Source organism: Pleurodeles waltl, chromosome 10 (assembly GCF_031143425.1).
Source record: "Pleurodeles waltl isolate 20211129_DDA chromosome 10, aPleWal1.hap1.20221129, whole genome shotgun sequence".
NCBI lineage: Eukaryota > Metazoa > Chordata > Amphibia > Caudata > Salamandridae > Pleurodeles > Pleurodeles waltl.
The window spans coordinates 489,343,314-489,364,357 of NC_090449.1; the positions used below are offsets into that span (position 1 = coordinate 489,343,314).

The following is a 21,044-nucleotide window of genomic DNA, read 5'->3' on the forward strand; positions in this document are numbered from 1 at the left end:
TACAGTTGAATGGTTACATTGATCAGCACTCAGGAAGGGGGAAGAGGCTATGCAACAATGCTGTATTTCCCAATCTAATGTAAGAGCTTATGTATCTATTGCATGGTGCAATGACAATTATGGCAGAGATAGTGTATAAACATCAAGTTAATTTCTAATTCAGGAGGTGCAGTAACTTGTGCATATGAGTTAAAATTAGTAAGTGTTAGTCTTCAGAAGGGCTACTAGTGCTAAATTTCCCCGCAGTTCAGGGTACCTCAAACTGCTTGGAATTCTCATCACTTTAAAGCACACTGCGTTACAGTACACTTACGGTCCACAAACAAGCTTCTGCTCCTATTACTTCTTGACTTTATTCCTATCTTTGACCATATACAGCGTTCTGCTGCCTTTTGGCTAGGTTTTTGCTGTAGAAATACCATATACATACATACATATCCCTTCCCTTTTGTGAATGAGATACCTCCTCCTTTGAGGTGTCAGTAATATAAAAATATATTGCAAGTGAGTTTCGGTCATAAATCATTCATACATTAGGTACTGATTCGGTATTTGGAAGGGACGCCCACAACGTGTCCCTTCCAGTTACTGAATCAGTATCCATTCAGAATCTTATCTTGAAGTCAATTTTTTTTCTGATCCATAAAATGGGATTAGTTCATAAGAAAAAAACATTTTAATGGTTTAAAACACCAACCCGAAGTGTTTTGCAGCTGTTAAAATGCATAGTACATCTGCCTGTTAGCTCTGTATAATTCATATCATCAATTGTAAATTATTTTTGAAGGTATCTCTTTTGAATCTTTAGCACAACTGGAAAACCTGCATTCCTTTCTGGCTTCTACCTAAAATTTGTCAATGCCGGAGCCCTGCCCTTTGTTGTCTGTTCATAAATAAGCAATATTGTTTAAGCGACAAGCCCACACAAATCCTTTCTGTCTATTCTGTACTTTCAGCAACAACCATTGCACTTATGTGGTAAAGGAATCAGAGTCACGGCCAACAATTGTTAGGGGCCACAGAAAGGCCTAAAGCCAGAAAGCATGAAGGCAATGACAGTGGTAGAAAACGGAACACAACTGTAGCTTTCTGTCCGTAAATCAGTTCTGAGGTCCCTAGTGAAAACAGTCTGATTGAAGTGAAGCTTCACTCTTGCTTCATCCTTGAATCACTTCATGCTACTAACTGATTGTAGCAGAACAATAATTGGTGTGCAGGTAATATAGAAAGACCAAGTTGTCTTTTCCGATCTACTCATCAAGGATATCCCGCCTTGTACCTCCAGTGAGGGATTCAATTTACAGTGACTGCTTTATGAAACATAAATAAGTAAATAAGGTGCTTTGAACTATTTGTTGTCTATGGAGATGCTATAGATATACTGATTTTGGTATGCAGACACTGTACTGCAGGGTATATCTGCTGTTGAGTTGTACAAACTTTAATGATGTTTTTATTGGTGGGAAAATACCCTTCCTGTGATTGTAGCATTCTGTAGTCATCTGTTATTATTTTGGAGAACTATGCAAACGCACATTATATGTCCTAACTAGTACATGCAATAGACTGTCGTTTACCTTCTTTGAAGTATAAACGCCGTAAGCATTCCATTTATGTTGTCTTTTTAAGGACAGTTTTCAAGAGCAGTGCTTGTCTGTAAGACGCTGAAGTTCTAGAATTTCTTCGTTTCCATCCACAGTCCTTTATATGGCCTTCTTGCAGCTCCTTTACAGCTAGCCCAAGTGCCTTGTTTGCCCCAAATTTCCATGGCCTTTTCATATCAAGAGTGTTGCTTTGCCCAGTGCCCCACTCCAATTCACCCATCCCTTTAATCAAAAGAGCTCCTTCGTCCAATGGAAAAGCCGGACCGGTCATCCAGCGCTTTGCGTTCTCCCAACAGATGAGGTCCACAGGAGCACGCATCTCGGCGCCCTGATGAAACTAGTGAAGGCGATTCCAGAATTCCTGTTCGGCGGTTCAGAAATGACCAGCAGCCCATCACCTACTGAAAGTGTTGACAAAAAGGCTTGGCTGAAGAAGCCAGACTCTGATGGTAAGCACAGCAGTCTCTTCACTTTTAGGCGCTGCTACAGCTATGAAAACTCCAGGGCTTGGAATGTTCTGCAAGATGTACTGCAGTTTGATTTCATGGCTATTTAATGTTGATGTCTTCACTTAAACATCGAATTGCAGTGGATATGGGTATCTTACTGTGTCAAAGCAGAGAATGCAGTACCTGTACTGTGAGGTCATGGAAAGCTCTGGCAAAAATTGACCTCTTGCAGATCAGGTTTTGTTTTAGCAGTGTGCCAGAGATGCCGGCCTGCAAGTCCCTTTTCCTATTTTACTAAGCAGAAACATCTTTTATTCAGTGGATAAGAAAATATTAGTAATTAAGTGACCAAGCATGAAAAGTGAAGAATCACAAAGGTATTCATATGTGTAAAGAACAATAGCACCAAGCAGAACCGTTTTCCCTTGCCCAAAATGGTTTGCTTAGATATAATTTCCTCTTGCACAGTGAAATCTGAGACAACTTCAGACAGCTCACATCTGCCAGTTTTGGAGGATCGTCTGACTGAGCTATGGAGTGCCCCCAGTACGCCAAGCAGCATCGTGCAAGCAAATATGGAGGAGAGTAGACTGGACACTGGAGGAAAAAGGCCATCAACAGAAGGTAAACCCAGTTATAGCCGACAAGAAGCCATTTTCCAACACCAAGAGGCATCTGGAAAACACTCTATTAATGACACAAATAGAGCATGGCAGAGAATAAAGCAAATATATCCCATTGTGAATTCTAATTTGCCATTTTCAAACCATCTACACACAGTTGAATAAATGGGTGTTTTAGGAAATGTAGTACGTAATTGCGGAATTTATGCCACTAGTTTCTAGAATGTGGTAAGAACCTTGGCAGTAGGAGCTGCATCCTTTACTTCAACTCAGCCCACAGGTCTTAAGTGGGATCAGTAGAACAGACGATGTCGTAGAGTAGCATTAAAGCAGGACGGGGCAGAGCATCTAGAAGCATACGTGTCCTCTAGTTGCACTAGCTAACTATTAGAAATATAAACTCTAAGGAGAAAGTAATTGTGGAGTGGTGGTCAACAAAATGTATTAGTTTCTTTAATACAATTTTTTGGTATTTTTATCATGCTCAAAATGTATCAGTATCATGCATATTGTGTGCCTCACAGTGGAACAAGGAAGTGAATATCTTTGAAATCTACAAAACTAAATCCTATTAGTGAAGGATCTCAATAATGAGTAGCCAGGTTTAGTGACACTCCCTTACATGCCCTGCGGTACTGTTGTCACTGCTTTTGGTATCCCTGATATTAGTCATCCTGTAGGCAGAAGCAGGAAAAGAAAGTAAACATGCTGTAAATGTCATGTTTAATTTCTGTAGTTTCCACTCCCTGTCCTTCCCCTACCCTCCAGCATCAAATAGGAGGCTGTTGAGGGTCTACGAGTGCAGTGGAAAGGATCGCCTTGCGATGTTTTACAAGGGTAAAATGGTGTGTCAGATCACTGTATGATTAACCAGCATTCTTGTCAATGTTGTTTAAATAAACAGAATTAAAAGATTTTCTGTTGATTTTACTTCCTGTCCAATTCTGATACTTGACCATCAAATCTGTCAAAAATTATGATTATTTTCTCAGGATAAATAAAATCATGGGTGATGTTTGCTGTAGAAATGTGGAATTAACTCAGTCTTTGAAACCTTATGTTTGCGCACACGATAGGACAACTCATTGATTTACACATTCTCCTAATGACAGTAAATAATGTCTGTCATCTGACTAGTCTTAATGTTATATGGTAGATACCTAGTTGGCTTACTTATCATCTTGACTCATGGCAATATGTTACTCTTTGACACCTTTCATATTTGTGCACATTCTCTTAAGGTATCTCTTCCAAAAATCTGCAAAAAAATGCATTTGTTGCCTGCTGTTGTATTTAACTAGTAATGACAGAGGCAGTATTACATGAGATTTCACTTGATTCAATACTGTAAAAATTATCCTGTTTTTCGTTCTGTCAGTTTTGTGTGTAAAGCATTTCGCCTGCTCTAGAAAACTTGTAAACCTTTACAGAACAGTGACATTCCTGAATGCCACCAATTCTTCTTATGCTCACACAATAGAAGGATAATATTGATTTGCAGAAGTCTAGCTAGCATAGAGACAATATTCAGATCCTAATATTGATGACCAATTATTTTCCAGTTAAGTTTCAGTAGCCTCATATCTTGAACCTGCCAAAGTACCAAGTTTCCTCTGGGTAAATATATAACTTTCTGGCATTTCTAACAGAAAGATTACAAAGTCAGCAGCTTTTCAAGAGTACAACTTTGGTTCGTTTGTAGTCATTATTCCTCTAAGTGGATGAAAAAGGATTGGAATGACTGCATTTAATAATACCCTCTGATTTTGTAGAGTGGAAATATTAGTTCTGAATCATTACTAGTGGCCATTTCTGATGCGTTTCAATGACATTGGATTAAGTTGTATTGTCTAAGAGTCATGACACAAATAAATGTTTACAGAACACTTGCAGTTACAACTGTTTCAAATGGTTCACGTTTGTTTTGGTGCGGATCAGGCAGCTGCTTGAACTTTGTTCAGAGATTGTCACCTGAAATGTCCTAAGTGACTTTTCCAGCAAGATACTCCCTCACAGACTTATATTCCTCGATATTGTATGGAAGTACTGTCTCCAGAATTTAGAGATAGATCGTTGTGCATAGGTGATATTTTGCCTTTTCAGTGGAAGTTTTCCATTGAAAAGGCTGTTGTTCCTTCTCTTTGGCACCTTACAGCTTGTCAAACATTGTCTTTGTGGCTTCCATAGTTTGCCTACCTGACTAACCCCTCCCCAACCACTGCTTGCAAATTCTGAATGGTATTTCTCAGACTTCTCTAATTGCGCACTGGATCTTTCCCATCTCATAGCGGTGCTGCCTTTCCTCCTGTCATGCCTCAGAATGATGACCACCTCTTTTAACCTTGATATGCAGCTTACCTTTGCGAAATCTGGGCATTCCCTCTAAAGCTATACCTCCAGTTCTGGACTGATTGCCCAATGCAGACTATCACTCACTTCATCTTGGTTAGCCCGATGTGGCTGTACCTCAAAGTATAGATTGTTCCTGAACTTTGGCCCGTGCAGTCACCACCAATATCTGTGAATTTGAATGACTTCACCATATCCATCGTCAAGCAAAAGCTACATGTTCAAGTAATTCAGAGTATTCCTTTAAATGCTCACACGAGCAGAAAGCATATTCTGGTATTATAATTTGTATTTTTGTATTATTTGTATTTTGTATTATTGTATTGATGATGTGTTATATCTCTGACAATTAAAACAGGAGATGTTTCTGTGGCTGATACCAGCTTTCCCTACTTGGTCACCTGTCAGTCATCTCTGAGCAGCTTATCCAACAGCAGCACCCCTAACCAGACCCTACCAAGAGATCATGAGCGGGGGACACCAGTAATAGGGGCCAAGAATACACATGAGGAAGGTGAGCTTGAACTCTTGCAACATCTTAAAGAAGAGATGTGGTCTAGTGGCAAGATCATAGGCAAACATATCATCATGCATTTGTTCTGATCATGGCTTCCTCACGTGTCCAGATTATGTGATCTTGGGCAATCAGCTTTATGCCCTTGGTTACCTGTCCTCTTATCTTCAACAGCAGAAATGACTAGACGCATTATTATCTCTTCTGTTAAGTACGATATAAAGCTGGGAATGTAAAATAATAAAGCAGTCCCTTTCTTAGGCTCATTCAGTTTCTTAACATTTTTACAGCCTTCACCGGCATCTCCTAGCTTGACTTTTAAGAGCTGATCTTTAAAAGAAAACATTATTTTTGTTAAGGCTGTTTAAATACTGTAGCAGCTCCTATTTTCGCTCTGTCTAGAGGGATGTTTGGACACCAAAGAGCTAAGTATCGCTGCTTCTTTTTTAAACTATGTGTATCGATTGTGTCCCTTTTAATAGATGTATGCATGAAAAAGTACTACGTTTTCTCAAATGTATTTGTGTGTTTTTGCATGTGTGCATTTTTAACTTGTAACTCTTATGTTAAGTAGGATACAAATAGAAAAGTACAAATATATAGTACAGAAAGGATGCAACCCTTATTATTCAAGGCTAGATTACTTTGGAGAATAAATGGAAACTGTGAACAGGAGATACAAGACCTGTTTCCAGGTAGCTACATAGCTTTACAGTGCTATTAAAAGTGCATACCCAGTTCGCTGTGGTTTGGTGAATCCCAGTAAAATAAGCAGTGTGAGCGTTCGTGAATGAATTTCTACGTCCAGAAACTCTTTCACGGGTCCGGCTTTACTGCTAGTGATGCCCAGTGCAACAATGTTTTTTGGTGCCCCACAATTACCACCTTTGCCACGGATTCCCTCATCACCCTTCAACAGCGCCCTCAACGTCCATAACCACTCTCTCTCAGATGCATTTAATTATATAGCAACACTCATACCAGTGTAGCATGTCAGAGCACTTTACAGCACAAACACATTACACAGAGACAACTCAATCATATTTGTTTAAATCAGTGTATAGCAAATGTTACATAAGACAGAGGACTACAAGCTCTATGAGTCACTTCATCCATACTGGTAGGAAGCATAGCCTAAGAGAGCTTGATCTGGAGAATCACAAACTTGTGCTTTAAAAAGTACACCCATGATTTGGGGTTGTCTTCATTAAGAAGAATCGATTTTTACCCAAATGAATCCTTTTTGCAACAATAGGATAATGAAAGACTGCTCTATGTTAGGATCTTAACTTGTGAACTGCAAGTAACTAAAGAATTTCTCAGACAAAAGCAGTAACCCACTCACCTATTTCATTATATGCACTCTGTGATCTGCATGGTGCAGGTTCTTTGCAGCAGGCATGTTAACCCTCTGCACTACCTTATGATGAGTTAAAACTTCCACTTGACAGAACTCATCTCTCTCTCTCCAGCAGGTCCATTAATCACCAGAGTTATCTTGACATTTTAATTGTTGCCTGAAAATTGCTGGCAGGAAGGAAAGCAGCAGCAGGTGCTTTCAAACCGTAAAATACTTGCAGCGCCCCCAACCAAAGTCAGCGCCTGGCGCAATGACACCTGCCACCGCCCTAGAGCCCTGCTCTTTCAAGTATTATATTCATAAACAGAACAAAAGAGCATCAATCAGGCACAGTTATCGGCAAAGGTTTAACGTTGGGAGGCGGTCAGGACAACATGACTTGATAGTGCTTTCAAACCTCACTAAAGTCCAGTCTTGTACTAGGTCATCAAAAGGGCCTCTCAGAATCTCTCCTGCAAATAAATAGTATGACCAAAAGCACAGCGTATCTTGTTTTCCCCACCAACATATCTTACGTATGTTGAGCTCTGTTCTGCTTTCCTTCTTATCTCGTTTTCAGAGCTTACAGAACATATCAAGAATGCACTTCTGAGTTCAAAGAAGACCTTTATTGTTGTTAATTCTACTAAAACCACAAGTTCGTGAGAGACAAATTAATAGATTTCAAGCACACGTTCAATGAAAACAAAAAATATTTGCAATGTACACAGCAGGTTATATATATATAAGATATTGAATGCAAAGCAAAACAAATACTTCACCGTGTGAGAAACTATTTACAGCTTCATCTTTCTGGGGTCTGCAAGTTGATGACTCCAGTCAACTGCGAGAAAGAGATTATCTACCCACACGGGAGACTGGCAACTGGCACCAAGTTGCAGCCTGAAGTCAGGCAGATTCGAATCTAATTCTCTGAAGCCCTGAGCCACCCTTAGAACAGCGTTCCCCCTCCTCTCAGATCCGGGAAAACTACGCAAGCCTTTGGAGACTGGCCAGATCTCCTAGACTGCTCCTCTTCCCAGGTTTGAGCTGAAAGGAAAACACCAAATGTACTCTCTCTTATCAGGTCTAGTCTAGTGTGAGAAGAAAACAGCTTGGTTCATCTTGTGGCAAAACACAGCTTGGAAAAATACAGCTTGGATTCTCAACTGCAATGTCTAACTCCACGTTAAAGGCAATAGGCAGCTAACCTAAATATCAAATGTAATGTCTAATGTCATGTCAAAGCCAATAGGCAGCTAAGCTGAATACAAAATGCAATGTCTAATATCATGTCAAAGCCAGTAGGCAGCTGAGCTGAATACAAAATGCAATGTCTAATATCATGTCAAAGCCAATAGGCAGCTGAACTGAATACAAAATGTAATGTATAATATCATGTCAAAGCCAATAGGCAGCTAAGCTGGATACAGAATGTAATATCTAATAGCATGTCAAAGCCAATAGGCAGCTAGACTGAATACAGCATGTCAAAGCCAATAGGCGGCTAGGCTGAACAAAACATACAATGTGCTACTGGTGAACATTGAGCAACTAAAATGCACAGTGGTGAAACACAAAGTCATTGGTCAAACTTAATCAATAGCATCACAAGCTCCCACTCTGAGTATGTGTGTGTATTCAAGTTACAGGTTTGAATCCCATTAAGGTCTTCTTTACATCATAGTAGCACGTCATTAGGAGACAACAAAGAATTCAGTTTTAAATGTGTTTTATAACAGTAGCTATTTCTAATAATTAGTTACATATTTTGACTGTTGGCAATTGTCCCTAGAGCTGCACACAAGCCGAGTTTCTGACCCTTCGGGTCCAGTTGCCCACATGAAGGAAATTCCTGCGAGTAAGCCCAGCCCTTGCAACACACCAGCTAGGACCTCAACTCCCAGCACCATACGCCAGGAGGGTGAGATCATGAGACCTGAGTCAGGAAGGAAGAGACTGTCTGGAGAAAGTAAGCCATAAACCACTTACTACTCAGGGTAACTTTGTTATTTGGCTGCATTTTGCACCTTTCTGTTTTACACTCCATCCTTTTAGGAAAACTGTTTTGCACATTTCAGTTGTATAATCTTTGAAAAATATTGCTTTGCATTTTACCATTTGAGCTTTTGCATTTCAACTACTGGATCAACTGTTTAGATGTCAGTTGCACTTCTGTGATTGGACTAGGGTGAACCAATCACTGACTGGCCTGGGAGGAGCCTGTTAGAGCTTCCCTGGTATTTCATGGAGGCAGCAGCACGGACGCGCAGAGAGGGCATGCCGCTGACGCGACAAAGGCAAGCCTATCTGCGACAGTCTGTGCATGGATGGCACTATCGGCCAGCATCCCTATTTCTTTTCATTCTCACAGATTTGTTTATTTACCCTGACACACTCCATACTTTTAGGATTCCCTCCCGGCTCTGTAGTGTGCACAAGTGGGCCCCAGATGAGCTGGCGTAATGCTGCAAGACCTGCGGTTTCACAATTAGCTCTCCTGTACCTGTCATCAGGCCGCCTCCTCAGATTATGGCGTACAAGCTTCACAGCATTAACTGTCGCTCCCACACAATGCCAATGTCTTTAATTTCATCCAGGACAGTGCTTCAGATGCCCTGTTTCTCACTGAAATCTGGCTACGCCAGGTCACAATAGCAGAATCTTCCTTAGCGCTACCTTCTGGCTACCACCAGAAGAACATCAATAGAACCAATTGCAGAAGGGTTGGTATTGCAGTGATCTATGGAGATAGTTATGTATGTAGCCTCCCTCATCACACTATCCCAGACTGCAAAAGTGCTCTTTTTAAAATTTCTTTAAACAGCGATTTCACTTTCTCAGGGCTTCTCATCTATCGTCCCCATTGCCCCGCCAAAGCTTTTAGGGAGTTACTGACCAATATTACAGCCCCATTTATCATTAAATCAGCCAATGTCAACATCCTGGGAGACCTTGATATTCATATTTAATTGCCAAATTTATCAGTGATCTTGCTGCTTTGCAATTAACTCATTTGGTGTCTATAGCGACGCACTCAGCTGGTTTTCTCTTAGAGCTCTTTTTTTCTAACTCTACATGCCTTCGAGCCGCAACTCCCCTTCCCATGCCTTGGATGAACCACTTCATGATCCTCCTGCCTATTCACCTGCCTCATCAAATACAAACATCCATCTCTGATCGGATTATGAAACATCCCTAACACAAGCTTAATACCCAGAAATTTGGTAATCTTCATCATCATAACACAGCTTTATTCGGTCGTAAAACCATCAAAGCATAAACAATACTCATAATACAATATACAGATAAATCATATACTACAATATACAAATCAGAATTGATATAAAATAAATGAACAAAAAGATAAAAACATCATTCATTATTGGCAATAAACTAGTAAAAATCTCTCAATACGTGTCCCAAAACATACATATTTACAGATTACAATGTTTTTAAAAAACTAATCCGTATATACCATGCAGCCACAACAAACTTGCTAACTGGATGGATCAGAATATCAGAGGTATTGCTCTTTAAAATCCTAAGGGCAATGGCAAATTGTTTAAAACCCAACATCTGACAGACTAGACGAATCCACTTACATTGGGGAAGGACATACGCTGTACAGAAGAACATGAAGTGTTCAACTGATTTCGGAACAGTATTGCAGCATGGACATAAATTGGACACCAGCGATGACCTTCAACGACCAACAGAAGACATTAAACGGCAAACACCCATAACGGAAGTGGGCGTACAAACTCTTTCCCAAAGAGTCGGTAATAAGATCTAAATAGGGCTCAAAATCGGGATACCATTTAAAACTGAGAAATGCATTGGTCAATTGCCCATGCAATGAACCAAGGAGATAGTTATTCCTGACATAGGGACCAGTAAGCAGTTTTCAAAGACAATTTATGAGCCTTGCCTAAATCCTGGGGATTCTCCCAGTAGTTCCCTAGCCCCAGGGTACGAAGCCAGTTGGACACATGCCTAAACCATGGGATAGAGGCTGCATTAGTTCTTTTTAAAAAGATCAGGAAGAGAGTCCCTATAAATAACAAGCTGGAGGGGGGTCGTCCAAATTCTTACCCAGAAGAGCAATGGTCTTAAAGCTATCATATCAGAAATACGGTTAAGACCAAGATCCAAAAAGATGGGAATCAGGGGAGTACTGCCTGGGCATGCAAGTAGTGCTCTGGCAAAATTATTTTCACCCACAGATAATTTTGAGGTTTTACAAAAGCCCCACACCTCAGCACCATAAGTAGCAGCATTTTGTGCTTTAGCTAGATAAATCTGAATAGCTGGAGAGACGGCTTCCGTAGCAATACTCTTATAAAAGCTCAGAATGTCCCCAGATCTGTGTTGAAGAAGAGAGACACTCTTATTAATCTGTCCTTCCTAGTGCAATTTGTTAGAAATCCTAACACCCAAATAATATATAGAACTTACTTTCCCCAAGGGAGCCCCAGCTAAAGAGGTACATCTCCTGACTGGTCCTGTGCTAAATACCATTAATTTGGTTTTACTAACATTCAGTTCCAGCCCATGGTCAGTACAGAATGTTACAAATTTATCCACGAGGGTCTGAAGACCCATTGGGGTCTTGGAAATGAGGAGAGAGTCGTCCGCAAAGAACAATATAGGAATCTTTTGCGCATTTAGGGAAGGGGCATTATTTTGACAGAGATACAGCTAGTATCACCTCATTTATATATAAAGTGAATAGAGTTGGTGCCACAACACATCCTTTGCGAACCCCCCAATGAATAGCAATATGGTTTGTCAATACACCCTGATTACCCCAACTCCCTGGGCATATGTGCCCTAATGTTACCGCTGCAGGAGATGGATTATATTTGTTGGAGTGCCTATTTTATTTAGAACATCCCATAATTTTTCTCTAAGAACCATATCAAATGCAGACCTAAAGGTCCACGAAAGCAACACACAGATTTTGTTTAGCAAGCCTTACATATTTCCAGTATAAAAGTGCCAGCCTAAAAACTTGATCCACAATGCTAGTTTTAGGGCGAAAACCTGCCTGGAGTGGAGACATCTCATAATGGGTGTCAGCCCAATCTAGAAGCCTTTTCAGAAGTTGTTTAGCAAAAACGTTTTGAAGGTTGTCAATGAGACTAATAGGTCTCTTATTAACAGAAGAGCCCACCACTCCCTTTTTGTAAATGGGAACTATTTCAGCCCCTTTCCAGGTACTGGGTATCGGACCGCCTGCTGCTATTGTGTTAGATATCATGTTTATATAACTGGACCAGACCACTGGCTCAGGCTTGTATAAATCCCCCGGTATCTTATCTGGACCTTGGGCTTTAGAGGGTTTAAGGGAATTATTTGCAGCTAGTGTTTCCTCCAGGGTAAAGACAATATGATCATACTGTTTGCGCTCATCCGCTCCCGAGTCACCAAATGGTAGGCACACTGCAGCCGACTGCTGGGAATAAAGATTATAAGAGTTAAAAATACAGGGCAAAGCATGAAGATTGGAGAAAGGATCAACACAACTGTCAGGTTGGATATGAATACAAGTTATGTTCTTACCCTCTCCATGTCTATCAGACAGAATTTTTTTTAAAACTGGTTGTCATTGTGTCTGGCAGCATCCAGTAGACTCTGCCAGATTAACTCATCCCGGCTTTTCTTTGCCTGTGCTATACCTTTGTAATAGGCCAGTCTGGCTGTTCTGATCGCCCCCTGAGAGTGAAACACAATGGCTAGCTTGAGTGCAAGTTTAGCCTTTGAATAATCCTTATTAAACCACTCCCTAAGTTTAAGTGAGTGATTGAATTGCTTAGTGGGAATTTTCTTGTAAAACATATTCTGTAATTTGTGTGTCATTGTCTCATGGATGGTAAGAATTGGAATACTGGCAACCTCATGTCCCTCATAATCGGCCATAGCATCAATCAACAATTTATAGATCTCCCTAATTGTATATGGATTGGAAAACACGTTTGGCCAACTTACACTAGTATGACTATTTTGCAAATATGGCTCTGGGACAACAGTGTGATGAATATTCAAGAACCTCCTAAATTCAACACTATGTAAAATAAGAAGCAGGGAGTTATGGTCACTGTCATGGCGAACATCCACCTTCATATCTTCCAACATTGGCCATAACCTGACATCCAATAAAAAATAATCAATAACACTAGACGACTGGCCTAGTTTAAAAGTGGGGGCAATGTTTGAATCAGAGTGCGTTCGACCATTACAGGCCTTAAGACCATACTTAAGTCACAGTGATGTCAACTGTAAGGCAACACATGAACGGTAATAGGATTGCTCATGAGCCAAAAGAGGAATACCCCATTGTTCATCCTCTTTAACGATTAGGTCATTGCTTAAATAAGAGGGTTCAAATGTGCAATTCATATCCCTTGCAACCACTACCTTAGTGTTGGGGGACAGGGTATCTAAATATTCAGCCATCTGAATCAAGGTCTGAAACTCCAATCCCTGCGACACTGACCTTGAATAAGTATTAATTATAATAACCTTGAAACCTCTGTTAAATACAAGCTGCACACCTAGAACTCTGGGGAATCAATTTTTAATTCAGGATAGTTGCGCTGCAACCTCTTGTTAAGCAATATCAATAAACCTCCCTTGGCGCGACCAGAATTTCCGTCTGCCCGTTGGGCCATCACCTGATATGATATAAAACCATCCAGAAAGACAAGGTCCACAGCCCGCGTCTCCTGGAATAAGCATATATCCTGCTTGTTTATATAATTCACCCATTCAGGATCCAGCACTTTCCTTCCCAGCCCTGCCAAATTCCAAGACATAATGAAAAGTTCAGCGCTAGTTCCCAAGTCTCTGGGTCCAGAGCACTGGGCTTCCCCATAATCAGCAGACTCGTTAAACACCCCAAACCTACCCACCAAACGCCAAGTAGAAATCGTTAGGTTGGAGTCAGTGGATAGTCAATCAATATCTGATGATAGATGCGAGTTGTTTCCAACCAAGGTCAAAGCACAATTATTGCTAGTGTCAGCCTTCCCACCAATTGGATCTCCGCAATCTGTGGGCAAACTAGCGGAGGGCGGAGAAGATTTCAGTCTAATACCGGCCCCACTAGACTTTCTAAGATAAAAAAGTGCACAATTCAAAATCAATGAGATTATTCATTAACGACCTGTCCACAAAATAAATGGAAATAAAATCAAATTTAGAGCCAGACTGACAGTGTCTACCCACCTCCAGAATATCTGCTCAAATAACAGGGTGGCACTTCCGCTGGACTCTCAACCAATAAAAAACCTTGTTTAGCAGAGAATCCCGAGTTTCTACAGACCCCGGAAGCAACTTGGGTACTTCAATCATAAACAAGGTACATCCTTGGTTCCCAGGAGCTCGAGCCTGTTTCTTGGGTGCTAGCCATCTCGTTCCCACCTGATGTGGGACATCATCAGGTGGCTTGGTATGGTAAGTTGGTGAGATGACTGCTCCACTCAGCACCTGGGAACCAACCACCCCCCCAGAATTCTCAATATAGTCTGCAAATTTAATTTTACCGGATCTATCAGGCCCAGTGGAATCCCAACCCTTGGTATCAGTGGTGCACTTGCGCCTAGTGGCCTCAAGGGGGGCCTGTGATCCTTCAATATGGAGAGCAGATAAAGTGAGAAGAGAAATGGTACCAGGCTGTGAGGATTGATTGCCTACTTGAGGCCTCGATTCAGATAGAGCTGGAACAGTGGGTAAGCCCCCCGTGATGGGATAGAGCACGGCCAAACTTGGTCGAGAACACCTACAGCCACACAACAACCCAGGTTCCCTCGTCAATTGGTTCATCAATGTCAGCATTAGATTCTTCACTTTGTCGAACTTGAGGTGAACAGAGGCCAAATCAGGGTTACCGTGCAGTGTCTTCGATCTATCCATACCCAGAGGTGAATTCATCGCATCTTCAAAATCCGCTCATGACCTAGTGCGTGTGTGTGTAACAATGTTGCAGGGTTCTTCTTCCTTCCCCAGAGGCCCATACCGGTTAGAACATGGGATATTAAACATCACCGAAACCTCAGGACTTAAGGGAGGACAGGGAGCCTCGTCCCCCATAGGAAAGAGGGCCTGTAGTACGTGATACAGCATCCAACCAATCCAATTGCACTGGAAGTGGTTTTGACCTTTGAGCTTGAAGGATCATCTTTAATTCAGTCTCCCTAGGTGGATTAGGCTGCAGTTGCTTTTTCTTAAATATATCAGGAATTTTAACAACAGGGGATCCTGTTTTAAAGGTGGTAAGTTCGAATTATTCCTTAAAATGGCCTCCACTTCTTCAATTAAAGTATCTATGTCTTCTAAAGAGTGGCTTCCTTGGTTAGACATAAGGCTTGTTTTATTTTTAAGCCGTTTCCTTGATTTTTTTGAGCCACTAATAAGAGCGGGAGTATCCACAGCCTTACGTTTCCCCATCTCTAGGTGGCAAAATAGTAAACAGTAGAAGGTGTGTAAAAATGGATAAGTCAAACTTTAAAGCAAATCTTAAAGTTATAGGCTTACTTCTCTAGAAGGTAGTAAAGCCCAGCCCTTGTCAGATGATGACGGGCCTGTCTTGGCCCGGGCACAACCCATGCTGCGGGGGCCTACGAGCACTTAAAAGCACGAGATGGCAGCAAGGGAGGGATCACAGGCTGCCCCCAGAACACAACGTTCTGTTACAAGAAGTACAATCACTACTACTAAAAGAGGCAATAGAATTAGTTCCAAAATCTCAACACGGAACAGGGGTATACTCACTATACTTCCTCATTCCCAAAAACAGTGTCACTCTCAGACCCATTTTAGATCTCAGACCACTAACTCTATATATCCTGTCAGAACACTTTCACATGGTAACTCTGCAGGACGTCATTGCACTACTACAAAAACAAGATTACATGACTGCATTAGATCTCAGAGATGCGTATTTTCATATACCCATCCATCCAGCTCACAGAAAATACCTAAGGTTTGTGATAGCTGGAAAACACTACCAATTCAAAGTTCTGCCATTCGGCATAACAACAGCTCCAAGAGTATTCACAAAATGTCTAGCGGTAGTAGCAGCTTACCTAAGAAGACAACACATACATGTCTTTCCCTATCTAGATGATTGTATAATATTGCTTGATTTTATTAGCCAATGTCAACAACACACTCAATACACAACAGAAACACTACATACATTAGGATTCACTCTCAATTACCAAAAATCACATCTTCAACCAGACCAGGTTCAACCTTACCTAGGTGCTATTCTCAATACACAAAAAGCCTTAGCCTATCCAAATACACAAAGGATACAAGCTTTCTAAAACCTCATACCACAAATGCAGCTAAATCAACAATACATGGTAAGATTTATCATTTATCATGAGACTATTGGGAATGGTGGCATCCTGCATAGCAATAGTACTGCATGCAAGACTAACTATGAGAACCTACAACAGTGCCTCTCACAACAGTGGTTTCAAGCACAGGGTCAGTTGCAAGATCTAGTGTTAGACCGCCAAACGCACAAGTCCCTTCGGTGGTGGAATCTCAGCAATTTAATGAAGTGGCAGTCATTTCAGGACCCTGTGCATCAGACCACAAAAACAACTAATGCATTAACGATAGGTTGGAGAGTTCATCTCAACAACCTTACCATACAAGGGGAATGGGATTCAAAACAGTTAAATTATTACATAAACCATTTAGAATTATTAGCTGTGTTCCCTGCCCTAAAAGCGTTTCAACCACTTCTCAAACACAAGACTGTCTTGATAAAAACAGACAGTATGACAACCATGTACTATCTAAAAAAACAAGGCCGGACACATTAATCTCAACTGTCCCTTTTAGCCCAAACAATATGAAAATGGACAATTCACAATCACATTCACTTATTAGCAGAATTCATTCCAGGAATACACAATAAGCTAGCTGATCTCCTAAGCAGAACACACCAACAGATACACGAATGGGAGATCCGTCTCCGGTACTTCAACAGTACTTTTAAAAGTGGGGGAGACCAGAAATAGACCTATTCGCAACACGCGAAAACGCAGAATGCCAAAACTTCGCATCCAGACACCCACACCCTCTGTCCAAGGACAATGCTCCATGGATCAACTGGTCAGGGATATTTGCTTACGCTTTTCCCCCTCTCCCACTGCTTCCATTTCTGGTCAACAAACTGTGTCAAACCTCTCTCACCATGATACTTATAGCCCCCACGTGGGCACAACAACATTGGTACACAACACTCCTAGACCTGTCAGTAGTACCTCACTGCAAACTTCCCAACAGACCTGATTTGTTAACACAAAACAAAGGACAAATCAGACATCTCAAACCCAGTGCTTTCAACTTAGCGATTTGGCTCCTAAAGTCATAGAATTTGGATACTTGCAACTTCCGTTAGAATCTATGAAAGTTCTCAAACAAGCATGCAAACTTACAACTAGACAATGCTATGCCAACAAGTGGAAACTATTTGTTTATTACTGTCAATCTAAAAATATTCACCCACTTACAGCATCAATACAAGATATTGTATGCTACCTACTTCATTTACAAAAGTCAAATTTAGCTTTCTCATCTATTAAAATTCATCTTACTGCCATATCGGCATACTTCAAACTATGCAACATGCCTCTCTCTTTAAAGTTCCAGTTATTAAAGCCTTCATGGCAGGACTAAAACGTATTATTATACCAAGAACACCACCAGTGCCTTTTTGGAATCTAAACATTGTACTCACAAGACTAATGGGCCCACCTTTTGAACCCATGCATACGTCTGAAATTCAATTTCTAACATGGAAAGTTGCTTTCTTAGTAGCAATTACTTCATTATGAAGAGTTAGTTAAATACAAGCATTCACTCTTGAGGAACCTTTTTTACAAGTACACAAGCATAACATTGTATTTACAACTAATCCAAATTGTTTGCCAAAGGTTGTATCGCCTTTTCATATAAACCAAACAGTGGAATTGCCAGTCTTCTTCCCACAGCCAGATTCAAGTGCTGAAAGAGCCCTTCTCACTCTTGACCTTAAAAGAGCTCTAATGTATTACTTGGATAGAACAAAAGAGTTTAGAAAAACTAAACAGCTTTTCGTTGCCTTTCAGCAACCACATAAAGGTATTTCTATCTCTAAACAAGGATTAGCTAGATGGATTGTTAAAGGTATTCAAACATGTTACATTAAAGTAAAACGCCAACTTTTAATAACACCTAAAGCTCATTCTACTAGGGAAAAAGGTGCTTCTATGGCATTTTTTGGAAACATACCAATGGCAGACATATGCAAAGCTGCCACATGGTCTACACCACTTACATTTACAAAGCATTACTGTGTGGATGTATTTTCAAAGCAACACAGGTCAATGTTGGTCAAGCTGTCCTAAAAACATTATTTCAAACAACTCCAACTCCTACAGGCTAGCCACCGCTTCTTCTGGGGAGAGTAACTGCTTTTTAGTCTATGCATAGCATTTGTATCTGCAGCTACGCATGCCATTGAACGCAAAATGTCACTTACACAGTGTACATCTGTTTGTGGCATGTAGTGCTGCAGATTCACATGCACCCTCCCTCCTCCTCAGAAGCCTGTAGTCATTGCAGTTTCTTATTTGTACATATGTGTATACATTTACATTTGCATGGACATCTTATTTAATTATTAAATTTTTATGCCACATTTACATTCTTTCACTCTATCACTCCTTCGTATACCCTCTTGGGGGAAAACAGTATAACAAAGAAGTCAATGCCCATGTGCCCTGTGCCCGAGAGGAGGAGTCCCTCGATCCCTTGACTCCAAAAAGACTTATTTGAAGAAAAACAACTTGTAACACTCCGCGCCCAACACTAGATGGCGGAAGCTATGCATAGCATATGAATCTGCAGCACTACTTTATATATATATATAAAATCAGCATAAACAATAAAGGGAATGTGGTGTAAAGCACTCAGGAGCTCAACACATTAAGAATGAAGCTCAGTAAGTTCCTCGCCCACAATTGCTGTTAAGGATTCAGACTGCTAATACCATATATTGGATATAAAGGCAAAGGCAAAGGCAGGGTCTGTAGAGCCAACCCCTATAGTGATGTTATAAAAGGAACTGAAAGACAATATTCACAGTGGAAAAGAAACACCACATAGGGTTTCAGCTGAGCCCACAGATCCTGGCAATCAAATAGAAACATGCAAGGCAGTAGCAACAAGGATGTAGAACTAAATACAATCATGATAGACAAGGAGCTAGCAAGAAAGATTTCTTAACAGGAAAGAAGGGAAAACAAGGGCACACTTGGCAGAAAGCAAGTTACAGACATACAAGGAGACTAGAAGCAAGACATCAGGAAAACAACCAACTAGGAACTGGAACAAGAAAATGGAAAGAAACACAAGGACTGGGAAAAGGAAAATACAGAAGGAGAGGCTTTGAGTGAGCACAAGAAGTGCTAGTGCAGGAATCAAGGAAATAAGGGCACACTGAAAGCAGAAATAGCTCAAGGAACAAGTAATAGCAGAAGCGCAGGAGTCAAGTAGCCCTGCAGGGAGTGCTAGTTCAGGAACAAGAATTTGCTAAGGCTCAGAATCAAGGTAGCACTGCGGGGATTGCTAGTTCAGGAATAAGGATTTGCTTGAGCTCAGGAACAAGGATAGCTACATCTCAGAAACAAGCATAGCTATAGCTCAGAAATGGGAACAAGAGATAACTACAGCTCAGGAACAAGAGATAATTACAGCTCAGGAACAAGTTATAACTATGGCTCAGGAAATAAGAATAACAAAAGCTGATGAAACAAGGGGAAAGTAGCTAAGGCTCTAGAACAGGAACAACTATGGCTCAGAAACGTCAGGAAACAAGGATCAGTCTCACCGGACAACAGCTACAATGACCAACATTGGGCTGAAGGAAGCTGAGGCTTAAAGGGGCTCCCAGTAATCACATGCTTTAGGAGTGAGCAGGTGAGCAACAGCAGCCAGCCACAGGTGTGACGAATTCCTACACCCATCCTTAGTCTGCAGGGTTGGAGACGAAGCAGTGAGCAGGGGATTCTAGTTAATGTAGTTCCAAGTAGGAGCAGGCTGGCTCCCACAAAACCCGGCATGGATTGGAAATGGATGGTAATTTGCAAATAGCCTCCAAATGTCTAGAAGTCAGTATATGCTTGCAGGGGAAGGTCTGGAAACTTATGAGAGCATTGGAAAGTCCCACAAATAGGCCCCCTGGTGATGGGCACGAGAGCGAATCATGATAAGTAGCCCTTTAAACTTCTCTTAGGTCTGCCATTGTAGCCTCTGTATGGAGTTTTCAACTGCCATTTCGACCTGACAAAATAAACCATTTACCAAGCCTAAACCTTCCTTTTTAGGTTGAGCATAACAGCATGCAAGTGCTGCTTTTCAACATGTTATAATCTATCTGCGGGCTTTAACCATGTCCATCACTTTCATTCATTCTTGGGCCTGCTTTTATAAAATCCCTTTATGTTGTTGGTAAATGCATTACATTTGTCCCGCCTTGAGGCAGTTTTGTTACCGCATTGGAGACTGACCCTGTTACACAAATTATTGAACAATCGGACATGTACCTTAGTGTGGCCACTATATTTTTGCCTTGCCGCTTCATGCTCATGGGGGTGTGTTGTTTCTCCCTCTTCCTTGTTTTCGAGCATCTTGATGTTTATTTGCGATGTCTTCAAACTTGTTTTTTGCAGTTTTATGTAGCGCAAACTCGACACAAAGGTATTGGAGCAATTTACATGAGTACCGGTTACATTACACCACAACACATTCAATTGTGGTAGCAAGGGAAGATTACGTGATTTTCCCAGAATCATAGGAGGTTGAGCCACTGCCAAGAGTCCAACCATGTTCCCCAGCTCCAAAGACTGCAGCTCTGGCCGTTAGGCCACTTCCTTTTCCCTAGGGTTCTTTGTCTGGTGGTTGGGGCAGTCTAGGAAGTTCCCTTCGTGGTCCTTGCCAAGGCCAGTTATTCCTTCTGCTTCTTACCACTCGGCCCTTGATGGGAAGTGGGGAGTTTGCCAAAAGTGACCATAGAGTGCGACCTGTGGGTGAGGGGAACTTGAGTCTGTAAAAAGATATTAAATATGCACAGTGTGCATGTATGTATACATTGCGCCTGAA

The 21,044-nt window shown here is 41.1% G+C and overlaps 1 protein-coding gene across 13 annotated transcripts in view; it reads left to right on the forward strand.

The window, feature by feature from the left end:
• The window catches only part of LOC138261643 (uncharacterized), a 1,036,964-nt gene that overhangs the window by 368,196 nt on the left and 647,724 nt on the right, over positions 1-21,044 (forward strand). For 11 of the 13 annotated variants that reach the window (XM_069210793.1, XM_069210797.1, XM_069210802.1 and 8 more), the window contains 4 exons: positions 1,901-2,053; positions 2,522-2,677; positions 5,384-5,539; positions 8,674-8,850. In XM_069210793.1, coding sequence (XP_069066894.1) covers positions 1,901-2,053; positions 2,522-2,677; positions 5,384-5,539; positions 8,674-8,850 — 642 coding nt within the window. The remainder of the gene's footprint in view (positions 1-1,900; positions 2,054-2,521; positions 2,678-5,383; positions 5,540-8,673; positions 8,851-21,044) is intronic. The other 2 variants (XM_069210801.1, XM_069210804.1) reach the window with 2 other exon arrangements.